General features: G+C 39.2%; 1 protein-coding gene across 1 annotated transcript in view; it reads right to left on the bottom strand.

Moving 5' to 3' along the window:
- ADGB (androglobin) overlaps window positions 1-26,907 on the bottom strand; it is a gene marked incomplete at both ends in the record, with an annotated part of 172,304 nt that overhangs the window by 2,812 nt on the left and 142,585 nt on the right. The window contains 6 exons of the mRNA XM_080700144.1: window positions 787-970; window positions 2,406-2,496; window positions 8,110-8,386; window positions 11,727-11,912; window positions 16,147-16,323; window positions 19,022-19,194. Coding sequence (XP_080556270.1) covers window positions 787-970; window positions 2,406-2,496; window positions 8,110-8,386; window positions 11,727-11,912; window positions 16,147-16,323; window positions 19,022-19,194 — 1,088 coding nt within the window. The remainder of the gene's footprint in view (window positions 1-786; window positions 971-2,405; window positions 2,497-8,109; window positions 8,387-11,726; window positions 11,913-16,146; window positions 16,324-19,021; window positions 19,195-26,907) is intronic.

Raw genomic sequence — 26,907 nt, 5'->3', positions numbered from 1 at the left:
AGCTTTTTTTTTTCTTTTCTTATTTTAAGCCAGGATTGGTAAACTAAAGCATGTGGGATGAATCTGGCTTATTGCATATTTTTTTGAATTAGTTTGTATTTATGTAGGTGTGGTCCCATTCATTTAAGGATTACTGTTGATTTTGTGTTAATAATGGCAGCACTGAGTAGACATAATACATGGCCTAAAAAAGGCCACATGGCCTACAAAGAATAAAATATCCACTCTCTGGACCATTACAGGATACCAGTTTACTAAATTCTGTGCTAAAGTATTACAACACGGGGTTTTTGTTGCCACAGGATAACAGAGAAGGTTCTGATAGATATAATTGTTTTGGCGAATAAACAACCATCATATTTTAAAGGGGCAAAGACAGAAGTAGAGAGATCAGTTAGGAGTCCATACTCTCAATTAAGAATAATGATGGTTTGGAGTAGGTTGGTGGGGAAAGAGATAGTGAAAGGGGTCAGACTAAGCCAGGCATGGTGGCTCATGCTTGTAACCCCAATACTCAGGAAGCTGAGACAGAAGGATTCTCAGGTTTGCAGCCAGCCTCAGCTACTTAGTAAGGCCCTCTGTAACTTAGTGCGACCCTGTTTGAAAATTGAAAAAGAATAAAAAAAAAATAGGGCTGGGGTATATAGCTCTGAGGTAGAATGTCCCTGGGTTCAATCCCCAGTATTACAGAAAGGGCGGGGGCAGACTTCTTTTTATTCAGATATATGATTCTGATTTCCCTTAAATATTACAACTGTGATCTGTTTTATGCACTTCTGAACTCACCCGCATTTCCCCGTACATGTCTAGAATTTCATCCTTTAACTTAAAGCGCTCCTCTTGATCAATGTCTCTGATGCTAAGGATTCTGTTCCTATATTCGCGAAACTGATGGATTTCTTCTGCCTTTTGCATGGCTTGCTGCTGATTCAGTTCATCTGTTTGCAGGAGAGCCTCAGCCTTGGTTTTCCTTGATGCAAAATCATCAAAAGAAATGCAGAAGTCATTTGGGAACCCAGGAAGAAATCTGACTTTTACGACACACTCTTAATTTAGAATAATTTCAAAAGTGTTCTGATTGCCGGGCATGGTAGCACACATTTGTAATCTCAGCATTTGGGAGGCTGAGGCAGTAGGATCACAGTTCACTGACAGCCCCAGCTATGTAGTGAGGCCCTTTGCAATGAATGCAGTGAGATTCAAAATAAAGAATAAAAATTAGGGCTGGGGGTATAGCTCAGAGGTAGAATGCCTTTGGGTTCCATCCCACTACTGAAAAAAAAAGGTGTCCTGATTGAATCAACCCAAATATTAGGTACAGAAAAAATAAACTATACATTTTTAAATGGATTGTGCTCCTTTATGTAATCACTGATATGTCAAGAAAATGCTTTGAAAAATATCAGTAAATGTGAATACATGATTTGTTGTGACAATTAAGAAATTTTCAAAACTATAAGAATATTTTGTAAGTACTTTCTTTGCATTTAATCAGTTAAATAATTTTGACAATGTTTTAAGCTTGCAAAAATGCACTAGTTGATTAATCCTATGTTCTGTTCTTCACAAATTTGAATCTAATTAGATAAACAGGAAGTATAATTAGAATTTTCTCTAGTTCAACTCACTGTTGTCAGGCTTCAGATTTACACATGATTTACACACCAAAAATGTATTTACATTTATGATTGAATTAGTATGACATATGCCAAATTTGAGATGTAAAATCACATTCCTTGAAAAATTTAGACACACTGAAGATAGAAGTATTAGGCATTTAATTTCAAATTTTCAGCTGCTTTTTTTTTTCTTTTTGGTACTGGGGATGGAACCAAGGGGCATTCTACCTCTGAGCTACACCCCCAGCCCTATTTTTTAGTCTTCTTATTTTTCAAAACAGGGTCTCACTGAATTGTGAAGGGCCTTGCTAACCTCAGCAAATGGTGACTCTCATCAACATAGTGAGACCCTGTTTTAAAATAAATAGGGCTGGGAGTGTAGCTGGGAGGCAGAATGGCAGAGTGTACCTAGCTTTAATTTTCAATACCACACACACACACAATCCCACCCCCCCACACACAAAGGTAGGATGATAGCCAGGTGTAGTGGCGCACATTTGTAATCCCAGTACATAGGAGGCTGAGACAGGAGGATCTGGGTTGGTGGCCAGCTTGTCTCAGCCTCCCGAATGCTGGGGTTACAAGTCTGTGCCACAACACCCGGCTTCAGCTGCTTAACTGTCCATTGGCAATGTGTTCAAAATTCTATGGACACAACTGTCTGCATTAATTAAAGACTTTCCAAAATAGACCAAACAATATTTTGTTCATATATAAATGTCTCACTATGAATGCTACAATCACGTACAATTACAATGTGCCAATAAAAACTTAGAAGAAACTTACCGTACATATTGACTTAAGTCTATGAATTCTAGTGCTTTTCGAATGAGTTGTGGGGATGTGTCCAGAATTGTTGGGGTCCGTGACTGAGGTCCTGTTAAAAAAAGTCTTTCAATAACTAATCAACCAAAACTAATTAAATTAAACTATATCTCATTTCAAATGAAAATATTTTATGTTTAAAATGGCCACCAATTGGATTCATCATTTAAAGAGCATGCACAACTCATAAGTTATACTAAATGCTGTGGAAGTTGAAATTTAAATATACACAGAAAATTAAATTAACAGCAAGTTTTTTTTTTCCCTCCATAGACCCATAGAGGGCCTATAGAACAGATTTAAGAAACTTTAAATTTTTTAGGTACTAGTATATGGGACTTTCCAGGCCACTTAATCATAATCATAATCTTCTTCTTCTTCTTCTTCTTCTTCTTCTTCTTCTTCTTCTTCTTCTTCTTCTTCTTCTTCTTCTTCTTCTTCTTCTTCTCCTCCTCCTCCTCCTCCTCCTCCTCCTCCTCCTCCTCCTCCTCCTCCTCCTCCTTCTTCTTTTGGTGGTACTGGGGGTGGAACCCAGAGGCTTTCTACCTCCAGGCTATATTTCCAGATCTATTTTACTTGTAAACATGGTCTCACTAAGTTGCTGAGAGCCTCACTAAGTAGCTAAGGCTGGCTTTGAACCTGTGTCATCCTCCTGTCTCAGCCTCCCAAGTGCTGGGATTACAAGCTTGTACCACCATGCTCAGCTTAATCTTCTTTTAAAGCTTATTAAACAATACATGCTGGCGAGGATGTGGGGACAGAGGAACTCTTCTACACTGTTGGTGGGAATGCAAACTAGTTCAGCCTAGTTCAGCTGCTATGGAGATCAGTGTGGTGATTCCTTAGAAAACTGGGAATGGATACACCATGTGATACCACTCCCGGGTAGCTTTCCAAAAGGTTCAAGCCTTCAGAGAACTATAGTTACATATGCATAACCATGTTCATAGCAGCACAATTCATAATAGCCAAAATATGGAACCAACCTAGGTCTTCATTAACAGATGAATGGATTGCAAACTTTTGGGAAATACATACAGTCGAATTCTACTCAGCAATAAAGAACAAAAACATGTCATTCGTAAGAAGATGGAAAGACCTGGAGAACATTATGTTAAGTGAGATCAGCCAAGCACAGAAAGAGAAGGGACATATGTTTTCTCTAATATGCCCAAACTAGGGAATATTAGGAATACCAGAGGGACTCTAGATAATGGAGGGGAAACCTCAGCAAAGCTGAAATGGAAGGTTAGGAGATGGAAAAGGCTGAGGTTGATTAATGGAGGAGCTACATTTGAATATGTGTAAAAGCGTGGTTAACATGGACACTAATTGTTGGGCAGGGGAAGGGGAATCTGGGGGGAGAGGGCACCAAGCACTGTCTGAATGTATGCCAATTTTAATATGATCCACATAAAAATAGAAAATAAATAAATAATAAAACTTATTAAAACATAATTTTATGTGCAAAAAATTAAACCATTTTAAGTGAGTTCAATACTCTTTCATAAATTTACCAAGTTGTAGGACCATCACCAAAACCCAGTTTTAAAACATTTTCATCATTCAAATAACATCTATTGTGCTCTTTTATATTCAGTCTGTATATCACCATAAGCTCTAGACAACCATTAAATTACCTTTGCCACTACAGAGTTGTCTTTCCTAGATATTCTGTATAAATAGGAGTGAGTTTCTGGGTCATGTGGTAAAATTATGCATACGTAGTTAAGAAACTGTCAAACTATAGTGTTTTGACTTTATAATGAATTTTGCAATCACAAAGGAGAAGTCCTCCCATTTGGTTCTTTTTTCACCCCAAGACTTATTTTTGGAACTGTCTTAAGTTTTATAGCAAAACTCAGAGAGACTCTGTCTCCTGGTCCTTTAATGCATGCACATCTCCCCCCATTATCAACATCTTCCCCCAGAATAGTAAATTGGTCACAATTGCTAAACTGACATTGACCATTATCTCCCACCAAAGTTTATAGTTTACATCAGGATTTACCCTTGATGGATGTCTTGCATTTTATGGGTTAAAATTCAAATGATAATCCACATTTAAGAAATATTTTCAGGACATTTTCTGTTTGGCCATGGGCTACTCCCATTCCGAAGGCTGTCTCTTTAACAGAACACTTGAATTTTCAGTTGAAAAGGATGTCTGTAATAACTCCACAATTATCAAGTATTTTTTGAGCCTGCTATGTCTGAAACATTATGCTAGACCCCATAAAACAAAGGTTCCCTGACCAGCAGCATCAGCAATAGATGGGAACTCACCAGAAATGCAAATTCCTGGGCTCCACACCAAAAATCCTGAATCAGAAACTGTGAGGCACGTCCTATCAACGTGTGATATAACACGCCCTCCTGGCCATTCTAATGCTTGCTGACACTGGAACAGTATGGCCATAGTAGGAAATTCAAGAATGTATTAAGCCAGCTGATGGTGCATCTCCCTAATTGCTAATGATGTTGAACATTTTTACTATATGTATTGGCCATTTGCAGTTATTCTTTTGTGAAATGTGTATTTAGTTCAATTTCTCATTGCTTGATTGGTATTTTGTTTAGTTTTATGTATTTTAAGTATTTGAGAGTAGTTGGCAAAGATCATCTCCCATTCTTAGGTGCTCTCTTTAGACTCTTGAGGATTTCTTTGCTGAAGAGAAACTTTATAGATTAATGCCATCCAGAAAAAAAGAAAAAAGAAGAAAGAGAGAGAGAGAGAAAGAGAGAAGGCTGAGTATAGCTCTGAGGTAGAATGCCCCTGGGTTCAATCCGTAGTACCAAATATAATATATATATATACATATACATATATATACATATATATGTATATATATATATGTATATATATACAATAAAAAAGAGGAGACAGTTCTAAAATCTAAGTGAAAGCAAGAAAACATGACAACATTAAATAACTGAGTGCTGATTAGCTCTTAAATTGAAATAAAATATTGTAATAGACATTTTGGGGAGAATAAGGGAAAATGGTATGTGATAGGCTAGATAATCTTATTGTATCAATGCTAAATTTCTTGAGTGTGATGATGTTGTAATATAGAAGAATACCCTGTTTTTCCGAAGATCAATGCTGAAAGTGCTTAAAGATGATATGTCTGTTTCTACTTAGTAGTTCAGAAAAAAGAAAAACTTTTTATACAGAGATATAGAGAAATTATGTAAGTATGAGAATATGTTTAAAAACTAGAGACTCAAAATTAAGATATATATATATATATATATATATATATATATATATAATCTGAGGATGGAGCCCAGGGGCATTCTATATCTGAGCTATACCCGTAGCCCTATTTTTTTATTCCTTATTTTGAAACAGGGTCTCACTAAGTCACTGAGAGCCTTACTAAGTAGCTGAGACTGGCTGCGAACCTGCAATCCTCCTGTCTCTGCCTCCCAAGTACTGGGATTACAAGCTTGTACCACCAGGTTCATCTTTTATACATTTTTTGAGTTGTAAAATTTTCAAATAGAAAGTAAAGGAAACTATGAAAAAATTGTGGAATTCAAAGCATCATATTTATGTCCTAGTTCTATCTAAGCTGCCTCAGCTTTCCTTTCCCAGATAAGTCATTTTTCAGTTTCCTATTTTTGAGCTGCAGATGGCAGTATCTGTTGTTCTAATTCACAGGGACTAGTGAAATAATAAATTCAGGCCAAGTGTGGCGGAACACACCTATAATCCCAATACTTTGCAGCTTGAGACAGGAAGATCATAGGTTTAAGACCAGCCTCAACAACTTAGTGCACTCCATTTTAAAATAAAATAAAATAGGGCTTGGGGTGTAGCTAAGAGGTGGAATAATCTTGAGTTTAATCTCTAGTACCGATGTATATAATACATGAAAAATTAGTCTATGATGAAACGTTAATACTCTAATAAATTTTAGTGCCATTGTCTTTTGAGTTCTTACCTCTTAAATAGCCACATGCTTTGAAGACACTGGCTCAGATAGAATGGAATATCTTGCTGGCACAGTAAAAGGGCCCTTTGAGATTTGGAATTTTCCTCTTTAATATGGAAATCATGCAAGGTCATGCTTTAGAGTTAAAAATTTCCTAATTTTAAAGTTCTCAGAATGATTTAGAAATTTCAATTGTAATCCCAGCATTTGCGAGGCTGAGAGAGTTCACAGCCAGCCTCAGCTACTTAATGAGGCCCTTCAACACAGTGAAACCTGGTTTCAAAGTAAAGAATAAAAAGTAGGGCTGGGCGTACAGCTCAGAGGTAGAATGCCCTTGGGTTCCATCCTTCCTACCGTAAAAAAAAAAAAAAAAAAAAATTCAAGAAGAGAACCATTTTTGGAGTTTCTGAGAAAGCTTTCTTCCATAATAATATTTGTCCCAGCCTGAGTTCTAAACAAGTGGAGGAGCAAAGACCATGCCTTTCCTGTTGATGCCAGTTTAAGTGGCGATGAGGCTTGCTGTGAGAAGCAGAGGGGACAAGCTCACAGCACAGGGCGGGCCACCTTCTCCAGCTCAGTGAGAGGTGGTGCTTCCAGCTCAGGGAGGAGCTGGCTCCTATGGAGGCTCAGGCTCCTTCTAAATATATCAGTCAGACACTTAGCCAGGTTGAGAGATAAAGAGTTTAGAGCTGCCTAGGGATAATTGTTCCTCAGGGAAGTGGCCAGCAAGGTGTTTCCCTGTACTACCTTCCATCAAGGATTTGGGGTCACTCTGGTCAACCATTATGAATTTATATAGAAACAAATCAAGTCGGTGTGGCTCGTGTACCACAGAAAAATTGCTCTCTTCCGGCAGTTAGAAACGAAATACTTAATATTATAAAATGTACTTAAGAATCTATCATACAGCATGCTATGGATAAATAAAACCTTTCTAATTACAATTGTGTGTGAATGCAGGCAGTTTATTTTTAGCATTTGTAGACAGAGACAACCTACACATACACACACACACACACACACACACACATACACAAATACAAGTTAATTTATTTGGGGGGATTTTATAATAATCGTGTGTGTGTGTGTGTGTGTGTGTGTGTGTGTGTGTGTGTGTGGTACTTGGAATTGAATCCAGAGGTATTTTATCTCTGAGCTACATCCTTAGCTATTTGAAAAATTTGGGGGCTTGTTTTGTAAAAGGATCTCATTAGATTGTTGTTAAGTCTTGCTATGTTGCTGAGGCTGTCCTTGAATTTGTGATCCTCCTGTCTCAGTCTGAAATGACAGGTGTGCACCACTACACATACTGGGATTACAGGAGTATGCCACCACACCCGGCTAGTAATCAAGTTCTCAAACAAATTATCAATTCAGATAAATAAAATGAATACCCGTGAATTAAAGTACATATATTTTTCTATTTTATTAGTCCCAGCATCACATGTATTTGCTATGATCTTTTATAGAACTGTTATTTCAAATTATGTGTGGAGCCATGCTTATAATCCCAGCATTTGGGAGGCTGAGACAAGAGGATCATGGTTCAAGGACAGCCCCAGCTACTTAGTGAGGTCCTTTGCAATTCACTGAGACCCTGTTTCAAAATAAAGAATAAAAAAAAAATAGAGCTGGGGATATAGCTCAGAGGTAGAATGCCCGTACTGCAAAAAATAAAAACAAAAACGTGTGGATCTCACCACAGAGCGGAGCCCAATACTTACTGTTGGCTTCCTTGTGCCCAGCCGGCTCACGCTCTTCCTTCCCCGCACTTTCGGTGAGGCCGGTCATGGACTTTGCCAGATCCTTCAGGCCCTTGGTCAGCTGCCACCTCTTCCACAGCGTGTTCCCTCCTCCGGCTGCCACCTCTTTGCCTTCGAAACCTGCAGCATTCTTTGCATCACGCTCTTTCAGAATCGCAATCACGTCTACAACACAACGTGTGGCTTGCTGAAAAAGCTTGTTTTCTACCCCATCGCATCCAGAAAGTAACTGGGCTTGCTTAGAGGAGCACAGGTTTTGAGGAGGTGACTTAGAAGCTTTACAACTTCTAACCAGAACACTAGCAAAACCAGTCTCTGGGACCTCCAAAAAGGATGTGAACTGCCCAGGCAGGTGGTGTATCTGGAAACTGCCTCAGCTTGGGGTGTGGACACTTCATGTAAAAGTAGAGGGCTTTTGGAGCTGAGCCAAGGCACGGTGGGTATGAGGTCTTGCCACTGCTGGGGTTGCTGTTAAGGTTAACCCTGGCCTTTCTCTGTGCATTGTAGAGGCATTTTTTTTTCCCCGAGGAGTCCTGTGCATAAGCACTTATTTAAAATTGTTTTAAATATCAGTACTTGGGAGGCTGAGACAGGAGGATCACAGTTCGGGGACAGCCTCAACTATTTAGTGAGGCCCTCCACAACTTAGTGAGACCCTGTTTCAAAATAAAAGAATAAAAAGTAGAGCCGGAGGTATTGCTTAGAGGTAGAATGTCCCTGGGTTCTTTCCTTAGTATTGAAAATAAAGGCATAAATAAGTAATAAAATTGTCTTAAATACACCTAGAAAGTGCATTTGCTCGTGTAATCTTAAAACTGGGAGGGTTTTCTTAAACTCTGTAATTCTAATCCACTGGCTCAGTTCCCTGGACCCTGGAACACTGTAACACCTGCCACAACTCCCACATTAGACAGCATGGCTCCTCTACTGGCTAACTGCAGATGATCTCATTTGCCCTAGATGAGCTGGGTTTGGTGGCACATGCCTGTGATCCCAGGATTTGGGACACTAAGACAGGAAGATTACAGGATCGCAGCCAGCCTCAGGCCCTCCACAGCTGAGTGAGACCCTGTTTCACAAATAAGAAGTAAAATAGGGCTGGGAGTATAGTTCAGAGGTAGAATGCTCCTGGGTTCAATCACCACTGATACACACAACCCACACACATGCACCCACACACAAGCATGCACGCACACAGACATACATGCATACACACACACACACACACACACACACACACACACACACACACACACAATTTCCCTATATTTTGTTTTGAGTAAAAGGCAGTAAAATGGTAATGCTGAAGAACATGGAGGAATATTAAAATGAAAGGGAGACATATGAGAGGCAAAAGTACTAAAATTGATGCACCCCTACAGTAAGACTGAACAAGAACAAAAGAGGAAGAAAAAATTGATACTGATCATTTTGACTTAGATAAAACAGGCAGATGGCTCATGAATCACAACTCCTTCTGCCTGATCCAGGACAAATCGGCAGCAACACGTGGTGTGATGTACAGAGAGCCTGTGGTAGGGGTCTAAATAGATGAAGCCTAAGAATAGGCAAAATTAATTGAGGTCAGAGTGGTAGTTACCTGGAGAAAGGAAATGTGTGTGACCAAGATAGAATAAGAAGGCCTTTGGGGACTGATGAGTGTTTTATGTCTCTATAGGAATAGTGGTTTCTGAGCATGAATGAAAGTACAGATCAGTGGAGGTGCCTTGACTGCACTGATGGCCGATGGCAAGGTCGGGCTTCCCTGAACCCTCTTCTCAGCTGAGGGTTCTCCTTGGCCTGATAATCCAATTTTTAGCAAAAGAAAAAGAAAAAGAAGGAAAGAAAAGCAAAGAAAGAAAGAAAGAAAGAAGGAAAGAAAGAAAGTAAGAAGAAAGAGGAGAAAGAAAAAGAGAGAGAGAGCTGGGGGGAGCTGGAGGCAGCAAATGGTTGAAAAGAAAGAAAAGGTAAACATTTTCCTCTTCAGTTAGATCCTCCCACCTAAAGTTCCTTTAGTCTGATCCTTTGACCTGACCAAGCTCCTCATGGTAATTCCCTACCTACTCTCCTACCCGCCTTCGGGTATAAATTCCCACTTCTTTCTTTCTGCTGTGTTCTGAGTTGATTTTCTCCTGTCCCAGTACTGCAGTAGTTCTGAATACTGTTTTTAACAAGTGCCCAGTGTAATACATCTCTAAGGTAATGAAATTCAAATAAAATCTTCAGCCCACATCCTCTTCACCATTGTCTTCTTCTTCTTACACTATATTCTAGTGAATAGAGAAGTGTTTTAGGTGTTTAAAACATTTCAAATCCCAATGTAGTCACTTTGTAGATGTGTGACTTAGGAGGGGTTAAGGTGACTCTCTGAGATTCTGACTCCTTATGTGTACAAGTGTCTGCCTGATAGTTGAGGTGGTTGCAAGTGAGAGAAACAGAAAAGGCTTTGCACAGTGCCCATCTCCGGATAACAGGGCTGGGGCGACACTTGCTTTTCATTTTATTCTTATGAAAAGTTAAGGAGTATTATTCTTGTAAAACTATGAAATTATATTCCCCCAGGTATAAACACGGAAGAGCACCATCTGGGATATAAACCCCTTCTGCTTCCACGGAGGCCCAGCCTGGGGAGAGCTGGAGGCAGCCAAGTGGTTGTGAGGAGACTCTGGGGTCCAGAAAGCCCCCTTCTCAGGCATCCTCAGTCTCTGCGCATTTCCTGAACTTAAAAATGTTGCTGATGCTCACTGGACCTGTGTCCTTACTGATGAATTGAAAATCATGTTGTATAAACCAGTGAGGTTACAGAAATATTAAATGAAATGCAACTGATCCTCTGTATCTGCAGATTCTGCGTCCGTGGATTCATTATTGATTGAAAATATTCTTTTTTGAAAAGTTATACTGTCATATACTATGTACGTGGTCCTATGATGCTTGTGTCTGCACTGAACATGTATAGTCTTGTCTTCATTATATAATCCCTCAACAACAATATAATAAACAATGACTAATGTGGTATTTATATTGCATGAGGTATTAAGTAACCTAGAGATTCTTTAACATGTTCAGGAGAATGTTCACAGGCTACATGCAAACACTAAACACAGTGCTTCTCTCATTAGGGGAACTGAGTATCTGTGGATTCTGGTATCTGTAGGGGTAGTGGAACCAATGAGGACTAATTGTAATTAGAATAATACACGTTGCAGGCCCAAGACAGTCACTCAATGAAAGCTAACTTTACTATGATAGCTCCTCTTGTTATCAGTTCTGTTATTGTTAGTCAAATGTGCTAGGTTCCTAGTAGTAGGCCTGCTTTCAAATTCTATACTGCTACCTTAAAACCAGGTTCAAGCCTTATTTCTGGTTTCATTTTTTTTTTTTTTAAATAGGAAAATCATGTCTCCTTGCAGGGAGGGAGAAGGACTTCAATGAGAAAATGATGAAAGCAACTGGTTACTTGGAACACACTTTCTATGCTGATCTGAAATTGCATGTTTTTCTTTTTTTCTTTTTTTGCAATCCTGAAGACTAGAGAATCTGAAAAGTTTCTTCTTCAGCAAGCATGATCCACTGACCGTTTCAAGAGGTGCGAACCAAGGCTCTGCACTGGGAGGCCGCGGGGAAAGGATGTACTGACCTTCTTCCATTTGTCTGGTCTGGCTTTCAGTCAGTAAGCTGGTAAGCAAACTCTCCGTTGGCTGTGGCAAATCAGGTGGCTTCTTAATGTACTGGCTGAGGTAGCGCAAGCGAGCCTGGGAAGCCTGGGAGACAAAGGTTAGTAGCTTTTCAAACACTTTCAAAGTCAACAACCAAGACAAATGAAAGTGTGTTAAGAGTGCACAAATGAATCGGGAACCTGTAAAACTAAATGGGGCAATTGGAACTGGGCGGCTCTTCTTAATGATACATACATTCAGAGCCCTCTGTGATTTTGACAGGGTTATTTTTAAAAAACAAATCAAAGAGCAGTCCTAAACCTAGTACACTGGGCATGGCATCTTAGACCCAGTTGCTCCTGAATATGTTTCATTTGCCTCAAGTACCCTGAGTGGGGACAGGAGACATACATAAGTTGCAGTGCTGTTTCACTGCAGAAAAGATTCTTATACATCAAAAATAGGGGAAGGTAAAGATAGGATGTGAATATTCCACAGGTTTGTTATATTAGGCTGAAATGCAAGCAGCTAAAAAAAATACTGTCTTTTTTAAAATCCAGGCCACTGTAAGACCTAGATAGATAATCTTAATTTGTTTCTTATTTTATTATCCCTGAGGAAGGGAAGTGTCAGGGCTCTGGGGAAATCTTCTATGTCCCTGTGCCCATTTTTATGTCTGATCTTACCCAGATGGAAGAGCAGACAGAATTTTTTTCTGACAACCCCACTAGATTTTGCCAAGGTTTCCTTTGAGCCACTCAAGAATGCAATTTGACCTGGTAGGATATTTATATCAATCCGTCTCTCCACACTAAATCTGATGGGCCACAGAGGCCCACATGGATGAGCTCCATTGCCAAGCTCCTGGAACCCAACCAATGGGCTTTAAGGCCATTCCCAGAACTTTCCCTGGCTGGACTTACCAGCTGGGAGAAAATTCCCTTAACAGCAGAGGCCACATGCTCTCCTGCCTCCTGGGGGGTATGGATAAAATGCCCACAACACAGTAAATTGTGATAAACTGAGGGAGGTAACCCAGGAGCCTGATGAAAATTCTGCTCTTTCTCTGTCCCAGCTCAGAGAGGCCCACAAAAATGGAGATCCACAAAAATGGATCCCCAGTCAAGAAAGGACAGACTTTATTACACTTATATTTTATCTCTCAATGTGCTGCTGACATATGGAAAAAATTTACAACAGATGGAAGAGGGTCCTCAGACCACGTCTAGAAATCTACTAGATGTTGCCTTCAAGGTATTCAACAACAGGGAGAAGGGGCAAAAAAGCCAAAGACAAAAAGCATTTATACTTCCATTATCCAGAGGCAAGAAAAGCCTGGTTCAGAAAAGCCTCCCCACCCCCCATAATTGTTTTTGTTATGGCAAGGGCAGACACTGGGCTAACTGGTACCCAGGTCTAAAGCTCCCAGAAAGGTCTTGCCCAACCTGTGGGCAATGGGGCCACTGGAAATGGGAATGTCCTCAGCAAGGATTCTCTCTGCCTTCACATCCATCCCACACTCCAGCCCCTAGACAGCCTCCTCAAGCTCTCTCTACTCTAATATTCTTAAAATATGATTGATGGGCCGCAGTCCACTGCCCCACTGTTGGTGAGCTCATGAGACCCTGGGTAAATGGAGCATTAGGTAAGATTTTGTATCCTTTCTTCTTTATACTTGGATGAGTCTATTTGTTTTAGCTGAGTTCTCTGGATTTTTGCTCCTTTCCTCCATCTCAGTTGTTAGCATGAAAGGAAGCCCTAAAATCTCCCTAAAGACCCCCATCCTCTATTGTGCCATTTTGGAAATACTTCTCTTCTCCACTCCTTTCTAGTTGTTTCACAATTTCCCATGGTCCTGATGGGTAGGGATAAATTAGGTACCTTTATAAGACTTGACAGCTCTATGGAATGTCATCCTTATCTTGTATCTGTTTGCCTCACTCCATCAATTCAATGATACCATTCCCCAAAACATGTATGCTTAGGTCAACCCAGATGTATGGAATACAGGATCTCCCAAATTAGCCACCCATCTCTCATGTATAAAAATATCATTGAGGGATCCTTCTTTATTCCCCAAAACCCACTGAGCTCACCAAGGCTTTGAGGACTCCAATCTGCCTTTGAGGACCCCAACTTTTTATTTCTCACCTTCTATCTGCCCATCTTTTAATTTCTACTGACTTCCCACACCATGCTCCTATTCTTCCTTTCAAAATATCCAATGGCTCAATTTGCTTAGTAAAAGACCTCCAACACCTCAATGAAGTGATTATTCCTACTCATCCTGTAATACCAAATCACTATATTCTTCAATCCTGTATCCTTTCATCAACCATCTTCTTTGTTTTAGATCTAAAAGATGCTTTTTTTTTTTTACCATTCCACCATACCCATCCTCACAATTCCTATGTTCAGGAGAAAAGTAAAGGATACAGAGTTTGTGTTAAGCAAGATCCAAGTCTATGCCAGTAAGGTAAGTCAGGCATGGCCCTGACTTACTATGGACACACTATGACAGATGAGTATTTGTCATACCACCAGAGCCCAAAAAGACAAAAGAAAAACCCCAATAAATACAAGGAGATACTGGTACAATTGAGGGGATATTGTAATAAAAAGAGTTAAAAGAGGAAAATTATTTTAGGTAGAAAATTTTGTATGGCAATATTTTTGTTCTAAATCACTAGTTTATCCTGGTGGGGTGGTGGAGATGAGAACAAAGGGAGAGACTTACGCAAGTTGAAGAAGGTTTGAGGAAGTTGCAAGTGATTTGTAAGTGGTATAAAATAAGTTTGTAAGTAAGGTTGGTTAAAATAATGATAAATTATTTACAGAGTTTTCTAAGAGTCACATGAAATGCATTGATCATGTTTGAAACTATTTGGTTTTCTTAAGATGTTGATATTCTTTTGGTAAAATTTTACAAAAACAAGTCTAGAGAGGAAATATTTTTAAAAATCAAGAAAACATTATTGCCTAACGCTTCCCTTCTGATGAAAAGCCCACCTTCTATCTCCAAACTCTCAATTGAATTGTGTAGATAGCTCTACTTGCAAGACCTCCTCTTTTAGTAATCTTAGTATCCATATTTTCATCCTACCTGGAAAATATGAATTTATCCCAAATTAAAAAAAAGTTACTACTAACTGCTCTGTAAAGTAGCTTTATCTCTTACTTTTTGCTTCCAAATACATCAGATCTGTATGGATCTCACAGACCCTGTGATGATATAACTTTCGGCCTTTAATCCTCTGTCATCCCCCTTTCAGCAAGAAGAATTCAGAGTAAAAATGGTACCCCACTTCCCAAAACTATATATTATATGACCTTTGGGATATAGACACTGTGGACTAGAGCAAAAGGACACCGAAGCATATACAAAAAAGAATATATATATATATATATATATATACTATATATAATTATATATATAGTATATATAATATATACATAAATATTATATATATGTATATATATACACACATATATATATATATATATATGTACATATATGCCTCTGACAATCACCCTGTCTTTTGGAAAAGAAAGTAACCAAATATAGCCTGACTTCAAGCCCACCAATCAACAACTTAGTTGTTCCTCATCCTTCTCCACTACTAACCCCACATAAAAAGCCCCAAGTCTATACGGAAGCGGCTTCTGACTAGTGGCTCTCTCCCTGATTAGTTACTTCCTCTCAGGCTTTTTATATCAATGAAATCCTGTCCCTTGCTGTGAAACCACGACTTTTCATTTTCCAACACTGAGCATGGCATCTTAGACCAACTGCTCCTGAATTTTTTTCATTTTTCTCAATTCCCCTGAGTGGGGACATGAAGCAGGTACATACGTAGCCATAATGTTTCACTGCAGAAAAGACATCCAACTAGGAGAAGGTAAAGACAGGACATGAATATACCGCAAGGAAATATACATTTTATGGATCCATGGAACATATTTTTTTATGAATCTATTGCTGTTCCAGAAAAATGCCAGGAGGCAGACATTAAATATTTTTATGCTTTCTGACCTCAGGGATTTAAGGGAAGATGTAGATACAGCCCTAGCTATGTGAAAAGAGAAGGAAACTCATATTTTGGACCTTGCTAAGTGGCACTATCATGTGCATTGCTTTTGTACGTCCTCTGGGATTCACAAAGAAAAGGTTTCCCAATGTGTCCCAATGTCTTCACATATTTAATTAATCAAAATATGATAAAATTCCATATGGCATTTGGAAAGGAAAGACTACTAGGTTTCACCAAGGACATGGCTCCTCCTTCAGACCAGGCCTAATGATGAAAAGATTAAAAAGTACAGCTTTCCCGCCAGTGACCTTGATGGCTCTTCCAGGTTCAGTGGTTTCCCAGGCCTGCTTCATGGCTCGGATTTCATCTGCTCGTTCCGTGTCCTTTTTCACTTCGAATAATTCTGCCTCACTATGTTCAGAGACCAACCTCAAAACCCAATAGGGCTTGTTTGGGTCTTCTTGTTGTGAGTGCACAGTGGGTATCTGAAAAGCAAAACATAAAGCTTTGGGTCAACATGTTCTGCTCCTTTGAAAAGGGTCTCTGTTTTGCTCTCTGATTCATAGTTCTCTGGTATGCGTTTGCCCAAGATAAATTAAATCTCAATGCACCAGAGACTTGCACGACAATGTTCATCATAGTCTTACTCATAACACGGACAACAGAAAGGGCATTGGGATACCTACTAACTGATGACTAGATAAATAAGTTGTAATAGATTCCTATAACATGGCACTACTCAACAACAAAAAGTATTAAACCGCTGATATACACCATGGTGTTGATGAATCTCCCAGGCAGACATTTTAATGAGATTTGTGATGGAGTCCCTCGAGTCTTAGAAGATGCATTCCTTTGTTTTTATTTTTTAATCTTCCCACTAGATAATCTCAAACTCTCTCCCAGTCTTGGAAGAAAGCTTCTCACCACTTTGTGTTAATTCTGTAAGTGGGATCTTCTAGGAAATTACCAGGTAACTAAGTATTAAAACTGATGTGGTCATATGGCACTTGGGTTGAGACCATGTCAGCAATCCATGTCAAAAAGCACAGCCAGGAAAGGGTGTTGTGACCACTGAATACAGTTTTGACCTGCAATTTGGTTTCAGTGTCAACAAACGAACCTCACTTTCTACTATATCCCCCTAATATTCTGATGAGAACTCATTCTTCCAATTAGAAATTTCTTTATTTCCTACTTTTATAAAACAGTCCAATCATTTTTATCACATCTTAAGTGGCTTAATAAATTAACCACAAACTTTTCTAGAATTAAGATTTGATGGAAGCCAGGCACAGTGGCACACACTTGTAATCCCAGCATCTGGGAGACTGAGACAGGAGGATTGCAGTTTGAGGCCCTTTACAACTCAGTGAGACCCTGTTTCACAATAAATAATAATAAAAAATAGAGCTGGGAGCGTAGCTTGGGTGTGGAATGCCCCTGGGTTCCATCCTCAGTACAAAAAAAAAAAAAAAATTCTGGAGGAAAGAATTGCTATGAAGATTCTAAGATAGCCTCAAATCTGCAGGTAATGTCAAACCTACTTGCTTCACAATGTTTCCAAGGGCAGCTTCCAGTTAAAAAATAAAATCTTTCAAATGCAAATGGACACCTGCTCCATTCCCCCAGTCTGGGATATGTGAGCTGCCATCTCTTCTCCCTATTTGCTAATGTTCCTGAATTGCTTGTTTCACTAGTGACACCAACATCTGACTTAGCGAATCCTGTTGGGGACTTGGGAGACATTCTTTATTCTTTTGTTTCTCCCACTTTGAATTAGTAAAATCACTCTCTGGTTTCCATGACAGTTCTCCAGCTGTCTGCTCTGCTTTTTTTTTTTTTTTTTTTTTTTCTTTTTTTTTTTTTTGCCCTGGAACACTTTGTACTCTTTCACTTAAACCACTGACACATTGCCTTGGAGTATTTTCCCATCTCTAATCCAATCTCTTTTGATTCCACACTTTGAAATGCTACCACATTTTACCTGAAATGCAAATCTGATCATGTAATACACTCTATAATCCCCTCACTTTCAATTCTGCTTAAGCAAGTCAGATTTTTACTTCGAGCGCAATCTTCTTTTTCACTGTCTCAGATTTGAGGTATGTGTGTGTGTGTGTGTGTATTTGTGTCTGTGTGTGTTACTAGAGATTGAACCTAGTTTGAACACCCCTCACTTAAAAAATATATTTTGAAACAGGGTCTTGCTAGGTTGCTGAGAATCTTTTTAAATTGTTGAGGCTGGTCTCAAGCCTGTGATCCTCTGGTCTCAGCCTCCCAGTAACTGGGATTACAGGTCTCTGTCAACACACATGATGAAATTGAGTAACTTTAGGCCTGTGTTACACCCCTCAAAGTAGCCACCAGCATCCTTTACCTTGTCCTCTATCTTGCAGAAACCTAATGGCCTGAAGGATCTGGCTGTATCCAAAGCCCTTCAGGAAGTTCTGAAGTTCTCTTTCCATCTTTCCTACTTAAATACTTCAAAAAGCACCAAGCGCGGCGGCACATGCTTGTAATACCGGTGCTTGGGAGGCGGAGACAGGAGGATCTCGCTGGTTCAGAGCCATAAGAGACCCTGTTTCCAAATTTAAAAAAAATATAAAATAGGTCTGGAAGTGTAGCCCAGAGGTAGAAGGGTTTCCAGGAACCCCAGTACCACCAAAAAAAAAAAAAAAAAAAAAAAAAAAAAAAAAAAGAAAGAAAAGAAAAGAAATACTTCAAAAAGTCAGAAAGATTTACTCCTGCCCCAGCTTGTCTTAGCTCACCAACTCTCTTCCAGCTCTAGTTCCTATTAGAAGAGAAAATATTAGGTATCTACCCTTTCACCGCTGCATATGCAACATTTAGCATTAAAACTCTATTGATTCTCAATCTCCTCCATTAGGATGTAAGGAATTTGAGGGTAAAGTTTGTATCATATTACTTTTAATAGCCTTTGTTCCAACAATAGGGCTCTGTAAACTTCCAGAACAATGAATGATTTTTGGTGCTAAATTTGGGGAAGGAAGGAGACTTGCAGAAAAGTGTCCAAGGAACATTCTCGAGGAATCAAGATGGCTGCTGGAATTAGGGACATAGTTTGTTGTCATTTCATCTTCTGGAGAAATGGGCAAACGTGGAGCCCATGGACCTCCACTCACTAGGTGCACTTCAGTGGGAAAAGGCCACCACACCCACCTGAGGATCAAAGCGAGGTGCTTGCTTTTCCTTGGATATCTTCTCTTTCTCAGAGGACTTTTCTTTGCCTTTCCTTGTTGTCTTGGAAGTTCCTGAAGATTTTTGTCCCTCACTAATAGTATGGGAATCCGGGCTTCCTATGGTAATTAATTCTTCATGTTTCTCTACATGAGCTAGAGAGTCATGAGAAATGGAAATCAGTGAGTCAGTATATGAAAATAAAAATCAACTCATATAGAGCAAAGAAAGCAAAAGTCAAAATAAAATAGCTGATCTAATGAATTTGAGTTTTTTTTCTTTTTTCTCTTTCCTTTTTTTTTTTTTTTTTTTTGGTGGTGGTACTGGGGTTCCTGGAAGCCCTTCTACCTCCGGGCTATACTCCCAGACCTATTTTTATACTTTTTTTTTTTTAATTTGGAAACAGGGTCTCTTTAAGCCAGCGTGGCTGGCTTTGAACCTGCGCCATCCATCCTCCTGTCTCTACCTCCCAAGCGCAGGGATTTCAAGCGTGCGACACCACGCCAGGTGGGTGTTTTCTTTTTTAAACAGCCATACACAGCTTTTTACAAAATTCTGTTCAACTGCCTTTTATAAAAGTGAGATGTAATTCACCACTTATTGCTCAAGTGTGTAAATTGGTGGGCTTTGGTATGTTAAGGTTGTACAATCATCAGCACTACTTAAGTGTTACCATTATGGGTACCATTTTTTTTTTCATTTGCATGTCATATTCCTGGCTAGTACCTGTAGTATAATATTGAATTCACTTACCTCTGATTTAATCGTATTATTTCCTTCTTTCTGCATGTTTTGGGCTTAGTTTTCTAGCTTTTTAAGGTAGAATGTTATCAATTTAAAAATCTCTTTAACATGAGCAGTCATAGCTATGAATTTCCCTTAGGACTGTTTTCACAGCACCTCATATGTTTTGAGATGTTTTCTTTTTTATTTATCTTTAAGTATTTCTTAATTCTCTTGTTATTTCACCTCTGATCCATTGGTTAAGAACTTATTGCTTAAATTTCATCTATTTTTGAAATCACTAAATTTACTTTTTATTGATTTCTATTTTCCTTCCATTATGATCGAAGAACATTTTCATGTGGTTTTCATAATTTCACATTTATTTAGACTTGTTTTATATATAGTTTTATATATAGTCAATCCAACAGATGTTCCAAATGCACTTGAGAAAAATGTGCATTTTCTTTTTTTATTTAGAATATCCTAAAGCTACATGTTAGGTCAAGTTGGTTTGCATTGGTATTCAAGTATTTTATTTCCTCACTGATTTTCTGTCGAGTTTTTCTATGCACTATTAAAGTTGGTGTATTAAAGTTGCCAACTCTTATTGTTGAATGAGGTATCTCTTAATTCTGTCCACTTTTTGCTTTATACATTTTAAACTTTTTTGTTAGGTTAATATATGCCTGTAAGTGTTTTATCTCTTGACAATGTGACAGTTTATAAAATATTCTTTTTATTTTTTGCCACTACTCACTTGCAGTTTCAAATCTTTTTGTTAGCGTGTATGTGTGTAGTGATTCTAGGACTCTTTTGGTTATTGTTTTCAGGGTACTTTTTATCCTTTTGTCTTTAACCTATTTATTTCATTAAAACTAATGTGCAAATCTCTTATAGGCAGCACATAATAAATCATATTTTTGTTTTATTGTCTATTTAGCTTACATTTAACATAGTTACTATTAGCAAGGTATTAAGTTTAGTATGCAAAACTTACCAAAAATCTGAAAGTGTTGGCATCATGTGCAGCAGTAAGATACAAGATAAAACATCATACTGACTTAAAAGTTATTAAATTGTGAACTCTACTGTCTATGTATGTGATTAGGAATTCTCCAGAGGAAATGATCATTGAAATACAGTGATACTCCCCTTGTATAGAGGTAGGACTCTAGGAATATCTGATGATGAGATGAATCTAAAAGACTTCTCATGTTATGCTTTTAAGTCTCTTATGTTATCCTACATGTCTCCAGAATACCAGAGATGTCAATCTTTAGCAGATAATCAACTTATACAGATTACAGATATGTAATTTTATTTTTATGATTAAAATTCAGTGCTTCAATTTATATATTTGGAAGATAAAATATGGTTTGGATTTTTTTTTTTTGGTGGTACTGGGGTTCCTGGAAGCCCTTTTACCTCTGGGCTACACTCTCAGACCTATTTTATACTTTTTTTATTTGGAAACAGGGTCTCTTCAGCCAGCCCAGCTGGCTTCAAACCTGCATGATCCTCCTGTCTCTGTCTCCCAAGCGCGGGGACTATAAGCATGTGCCACCACGCCCGGCTTATGGTTTGGATTTGAATGGTCTCATTATACCTAAACTTGAAGCATTGCTTAGAAAAACATATACATTTAACAAGTACAATAACATGTGATAAATATAAATAGAAGAACCTCTATATCTGTCTCTATAAGTAATGTATGTAGTAATATTTATTTTCCACAAAGCAATAAAATTGGGTTTACAATGCAGTAATTGTGAAAAAATTAACAATAAAAATATAGTACAATAATGTTAAAGAAATAGTGTTATCATACTGATCGTAAAATTGGGTGAGATTTGCCACCAAGTTTTTTTTTTTTATTACTACATTTTAGGCACTAAAATACACTCAGGGTGGCACTGTTGCCTCATGTTAAGGCCAAATTTCTTAGATAGTATAACAGAAATATCCTAGCTTGGATATAGCTATAAATCGGGGATTATTTTTATTGTGGTCTATTAAGATATGAATATTTGAAAATATCAAATTAGGTATTTTGTTTCTCCTGGAAATTAAATATTTAGTTCAAATGAGTAAACAAAGCAACATTTCCATTGACTTTAAAATGAATATGAACTTTAAATTAGGTCAGCAATATAATGATAAAAAGAACCTGACAAATTTCTATGTGGTTCAAAGTTTTATATTTTATTTTGTTTCATTTTATTTTGGTGGTACTGGGAATTGAACCCAGTGGCATTTTACCTCTAAGGTATGTCCCCAGCCCTTTAAAATTTTTATTTTGTTTTTTATTTTTATGTGAATCATATTGAAAACGGCATACATTCACACAGTGCTTGGTGACTTCCCCCTCCTGCTTCCCCTTTACCCTTTTCCAACAATGAGTGTCCAGGTTGACCATGCTACACTCACAGTTATTCACATATTCGAATGTAGCTCCTCTAGTTACTCAACTTCAGCCTTTTTCCTCTCCTACCCTTCCTTTCTAGCTTTGCTGAGGTTTCCCCTCCATTATCTGGAGTCCCTCTGGTATCCCTAATAGTCCCTAGTTTGAGTATATTAGAAAAAAACATATGTCCCTTCTCTTTCTGTGCTTGGTTGATCTCACTTAACATAATGTTCTCCAGGGCTTTCAATCTTCTTATGAATGACATTTTTTTTCTTCTTTATTGCTGAGTTGAATTCCATTGTGCTTATTTCCCATAATTTTGAAATCAATTCATCTATACATGGAGACCTAGGTTGGTTCAATATTTTGGCTCTTACCCTTGTGCTGTTATGAACATGGGCATGAATATGTTACTGTAGTTCTCTGAAGGCTTGATTCCTATGGAAAGCTACCCAGGAGTGGTATAGCCTGATCATATGGTGGATCCATTCCCAGTTTTTGAGGAATCTCTATACTGATCTCCATAATGGCTGAACTACTTTGCACTCCCACCAACAGTGTAAAAAGTTCCTCTTTCCCATTTGTTGTTATTTTATCTCTTTATGCTTGCCACTCTGACTGGGGTTATATGGAATCTCATCATAGTTTTGATTTGCAAATCCCTGATGGCTAATGACATTGAACATTTTTCATGTATCTATTGGCCATTTGTATCTCTTCTTTTGTGAAGTGTCCATTCAATTGTTGACCTTTTTTATTGGATTATTTGTTTTACTAGTGTAGAGTCTTTTGGGCTCTTTGAATATTCTGGATATTAGCCCTCTATCAGAATGGTGGCTGGTTAAGATATTCTGCCATTCTGTATGCTTTCTCTTTAGGTTCTTAATAGTTTCCTTTGATGTACAGAAACTTTTTAGTTTAATGCTATCCCACTTGCTAATTCTAGCTTTAATTTCCTGCACTTTGGAGGTCTTGTCAAGAAAGTTACTGCCTGTGCCTATATATTGGAATGTTGAGCCTATGCCCTTCTCTAATAGCTTCACATCCTCTGATCAAATTTCCAAGTCTTTGATCCATCTCGAGTTGATTCCTGCACATGGCAAGAGGTAAGGATTTAGTTCCATCTTTCTACATATGGATAGCCAGTTCTCCCAGCGCCATTTGTTGAAAATGCCATCTTTTCTCTAGCATAGGAGTTTGGCTCCTTTATCAAAAATCAACTGACTATAGGTGTGTGGGCTTGTTTCTGTATTTCCTATTCTGTCCCATTGGTCTGTATGCCTGTTGTGCTAATAACATGCTGTTTTTACTACTATCACTCTGTAGTATAATTTGAAGTCAGGGATTGTGAAGCCTCCTGCATGTTTCTTATTGCTGAGGATTGCTTTGGTTATTCTGGGTCTTTTGCTTCTCCATATAATATTCATGATTGATTTTTCTAGGTCTCTGAAGAATGTCATTGGTATTTTGATAGGAATTGCATTGAATCTGTAGATCACTTTGGCAGAATGGCCATTTTGATGATATTTATTCTGCCTATCCATGAGTAAGGGAGATCTTTTCATCTTCCAAGGTCTTCTTCAATTTCTTCCTTTAATATCTTATAGTTTTCATGGTAGAGGTCTTTTACATCTTTGGTTAGGTATATTCCTAGGTATTTTACTGGTTTTGAGGTTATTGTGAATACAATTTTTAAAAATTTCTTTCATTGTGGATTCATTGTTGGCATAAAGAAAAACAACTGATTTCTTTAGATTGATTTTGTAATCTGCAACTTTGCCTAATTGGTTAATTAACTCCAGCAGTCTTTTTGTTGAGTTCTTTGGGTCCTCTGGATAAAGAATCATGTCATCTGCAAACAAGGGTAATTTTTTTTTTTGTGGGTTTTGGAACCCAGGGGCATTTGACCTCCAAGCTACACCCTCTGCCCTATATTTTACTCTTTATTCTGAAACAGGGTCTTACTAAGTTGTGGAGTGCCGCACTAAGGAGCTGAGGCTGTCCATGAACCACGATCCTCTGGTCTCAGCCTCCCAAATGTTGGGATTACCCAACAAGTATGTGCCACTGTGTCTGGCTAAACAAGAATAATTTATTTATTTGTTTGTTTGTTTGTTTATTTATTTATTTATTTATTTTGGTGGTACTGGGAGTGAGATCCAGGGGCTTTCTACTTCCGGGCTATACTCCAAGACCTATTTTATATTTTATATGGAAACAGGGTCTCACTAAGTTGCTGAGGGCTTCACTAAGTAGCTGAGGCTGGCTTCGAACCTATGCGATCCTCCTGTCTCAGCCTCCCAAGCGCAGGGATTACAAGCGTGCACCACCACGCCCGGCTTCTAAACAAGGATAATTTAAATCCCTCTTTTCATATTTTAATTTCTTTAATATCTTTCTCTTGTTTTATAGCTGTGGCAAGAGTCTTGAGGACTATATTGAAAAGGAGTGGTGATAGTGGCATCCTTATTTTGTTCCTGAATTTGGAAGAAATTCTTGCAGTTTTTTTCCATTCAGTATGATGTTGGCTTTGGGTTTGTTGCATATTGCCTTAATGATGTTGAAATACATTCTTTCTATTCCAATTTTCTGCAGTGTTTTTTTTTTTAACATCAATGGGAGTTGAATTTTGTCAAATGCTTTTTCAGCATCTATTGATATAATCATGTGGTTTTTGGTCTCAGTTGTATTTATGTGGTGAATAACAGATTGATTTGCTTATGTTGAACCAGCCTAGCTTTTCTGGGATGAAACCAACTTGGTCGTGGTATACAATTTCTTGATATGGTTTTGAATGTGTATAGGTTGTATTTTGTTTAGATTTTTGCATATATGTTCATCAAGGATATTGGCCTGTAATTTTCTTTTCTTGAGGTATCTTTATTTAGTTTTGGTATTAATGTGATACTGGCCTCATAGAAGGAGTTTGGAAGAATTTCATCTCCTTTGATTTCCCAGAACAAATTGTGAAATATAGGTATTTGTTCTTCACTGAAGGTCTTGTAGAATTCAGCTGGAAACCTGTCAGGGCCTGGGTTTTTCTTTTCTTTTTTTTGGTGGCAATTATTTATTATTATGATTTTTTTTATAATCATACATCACTTTGGAATACAAGACTTGAGAGGGTATACAAGCACATATCATCCAATAAGCCCTCATTCAATCCCCATCCCATTCCCTCCCCCTCCCTCGATCCCATGCTTAATTGGTGATTATCTTTAATATAATTGTTTACACACCTCATGAGTTTTGAAGAGATTCCATCCTCCCCCATACCCTCCTCTCTGATTGGTCACCTTAATTGCTTCTCAATAGGGCCCTTTCTAATACTCGACCTCCTCCTGTTACCCCTTTCCTCCTAGTTCTTGCTAATTAGGGAAAGCATCTGGATTTTATTTTCTGTGCTATTTCTCTGTGCATGCCACATTGCAAGTTCTGATCCCACTCTTGATGGCCCCAGTAGTGGCCTGGCCACCCAGAGAGCTCTTATCCTGACTTCACTGTCTTCAGCACTGGCCTTGCCTCATGGGAGGCCCCGATCCTGGCCTCGCTGGCCCCTGCACCCAACTAACCCCTCGGCTGGCTCCTCTCCCGGCCTCAGAGGCCCCAGCACTGACCTAGCCTCATGACAGGCTCTGATCCCAGCCTCACTGACCCTGGCACTGGCCTAACCCCTTGGCAGGCTCCTATCCTGGTCTCGCAAGTCCCAGCTCTGTCCTTGCCTCACAGCAGTTTCTGATCCCAGCTTCACTGGCCCTGGCACTGGTCTTACCCCTCAGCAGAGTCTGATCCCGGCCTTGTAGGTCCTAGCACTGGTCTTGGCTCACGGCAAGCTCCGATCCTGACCTTGTTAGCCCCGGCACCAGCCTAACCCCTCGGCTGGCACTGATCCCTGCCTCAGAGGCCTCAGTAGCGGCCTTGCCGGCCCCAACACTGACCTCACCCCTCGGCAGGCTCTGATCCTGGCCTCGGAGGCCCCAGCACCAGCCTTGGCTCACAGCAGGCTCCGATCCTAGCCTTGATGGCCTTGGCACTGGCCTAACCCCTCGGCAGGCTCTGATCCTGGCCTCAGAGGCCTCAGCACCGGCCTCGCCTCACGGCAGTCTCCAATCCCAGCCTCGCTGGCTCCGACACTGGCTTAACACATCAGCTGGCTCCGATCCTGACCTTGGAGGCCCCAACACCGGCCTTGCCTCACAGCGGGCTCTGATCCCAGTCTTGCTGACCCTGGCACTGGCCTCACCCCTTGGCAGGCTTTGACCCGAGCACCCTCTTCACTCAGGTTGTCCCACGTTCCCAAGAGTGCGTGGTGGTAGTATTCTGCCTCGGAGGTAATTTCTTCAAAAGTTCCAGGTGTATTACATCAGGTCTTTGCCTCTCCTGAGTACTTGATGCTGCCAATGTGACTGCATCCACCATTTCAAATCCTTCACAAGCTCTTTTTCCATACCACATAATGTCTAGTGTTCCTAAGCATGCGTGACAGTAGCATTGGACCTTTGGGGTAATTTCTTCAGAGGATCAGGGTAGGTTGGATCAGATGTCAGCCTCTCCCAAATCCAAGTCTCCACTGCCATCTCAGCCACTGCTGCCGCCACCACCTTCCTCCTAGGTCTCTGCTAGACTCTCTCCTTACAGGTGATGTTAAGGATTCTTAACAATGTAAAGAAGCAGCAGTCCTCCTTCACAGGGAATTTTTCCAAAAGTTCCAGTTCAGATGGATATTTTTTGTCTGCAT

Source organism: Muscardinus avellanarius, assembly GCF_963383645.1.
Source record: "Muscardinus avellanarius genome assembly, chromosome: 8".
Lineage (NCBI taxonomy): Eukaryota > Metazoa > Chordata > Mammalia > Rodentia > Gliridae > Muscardinus > Muscardinus avellanarius.
This window is presented reverse-complemented; position numbering and strand designations above follow the sequence as displayed.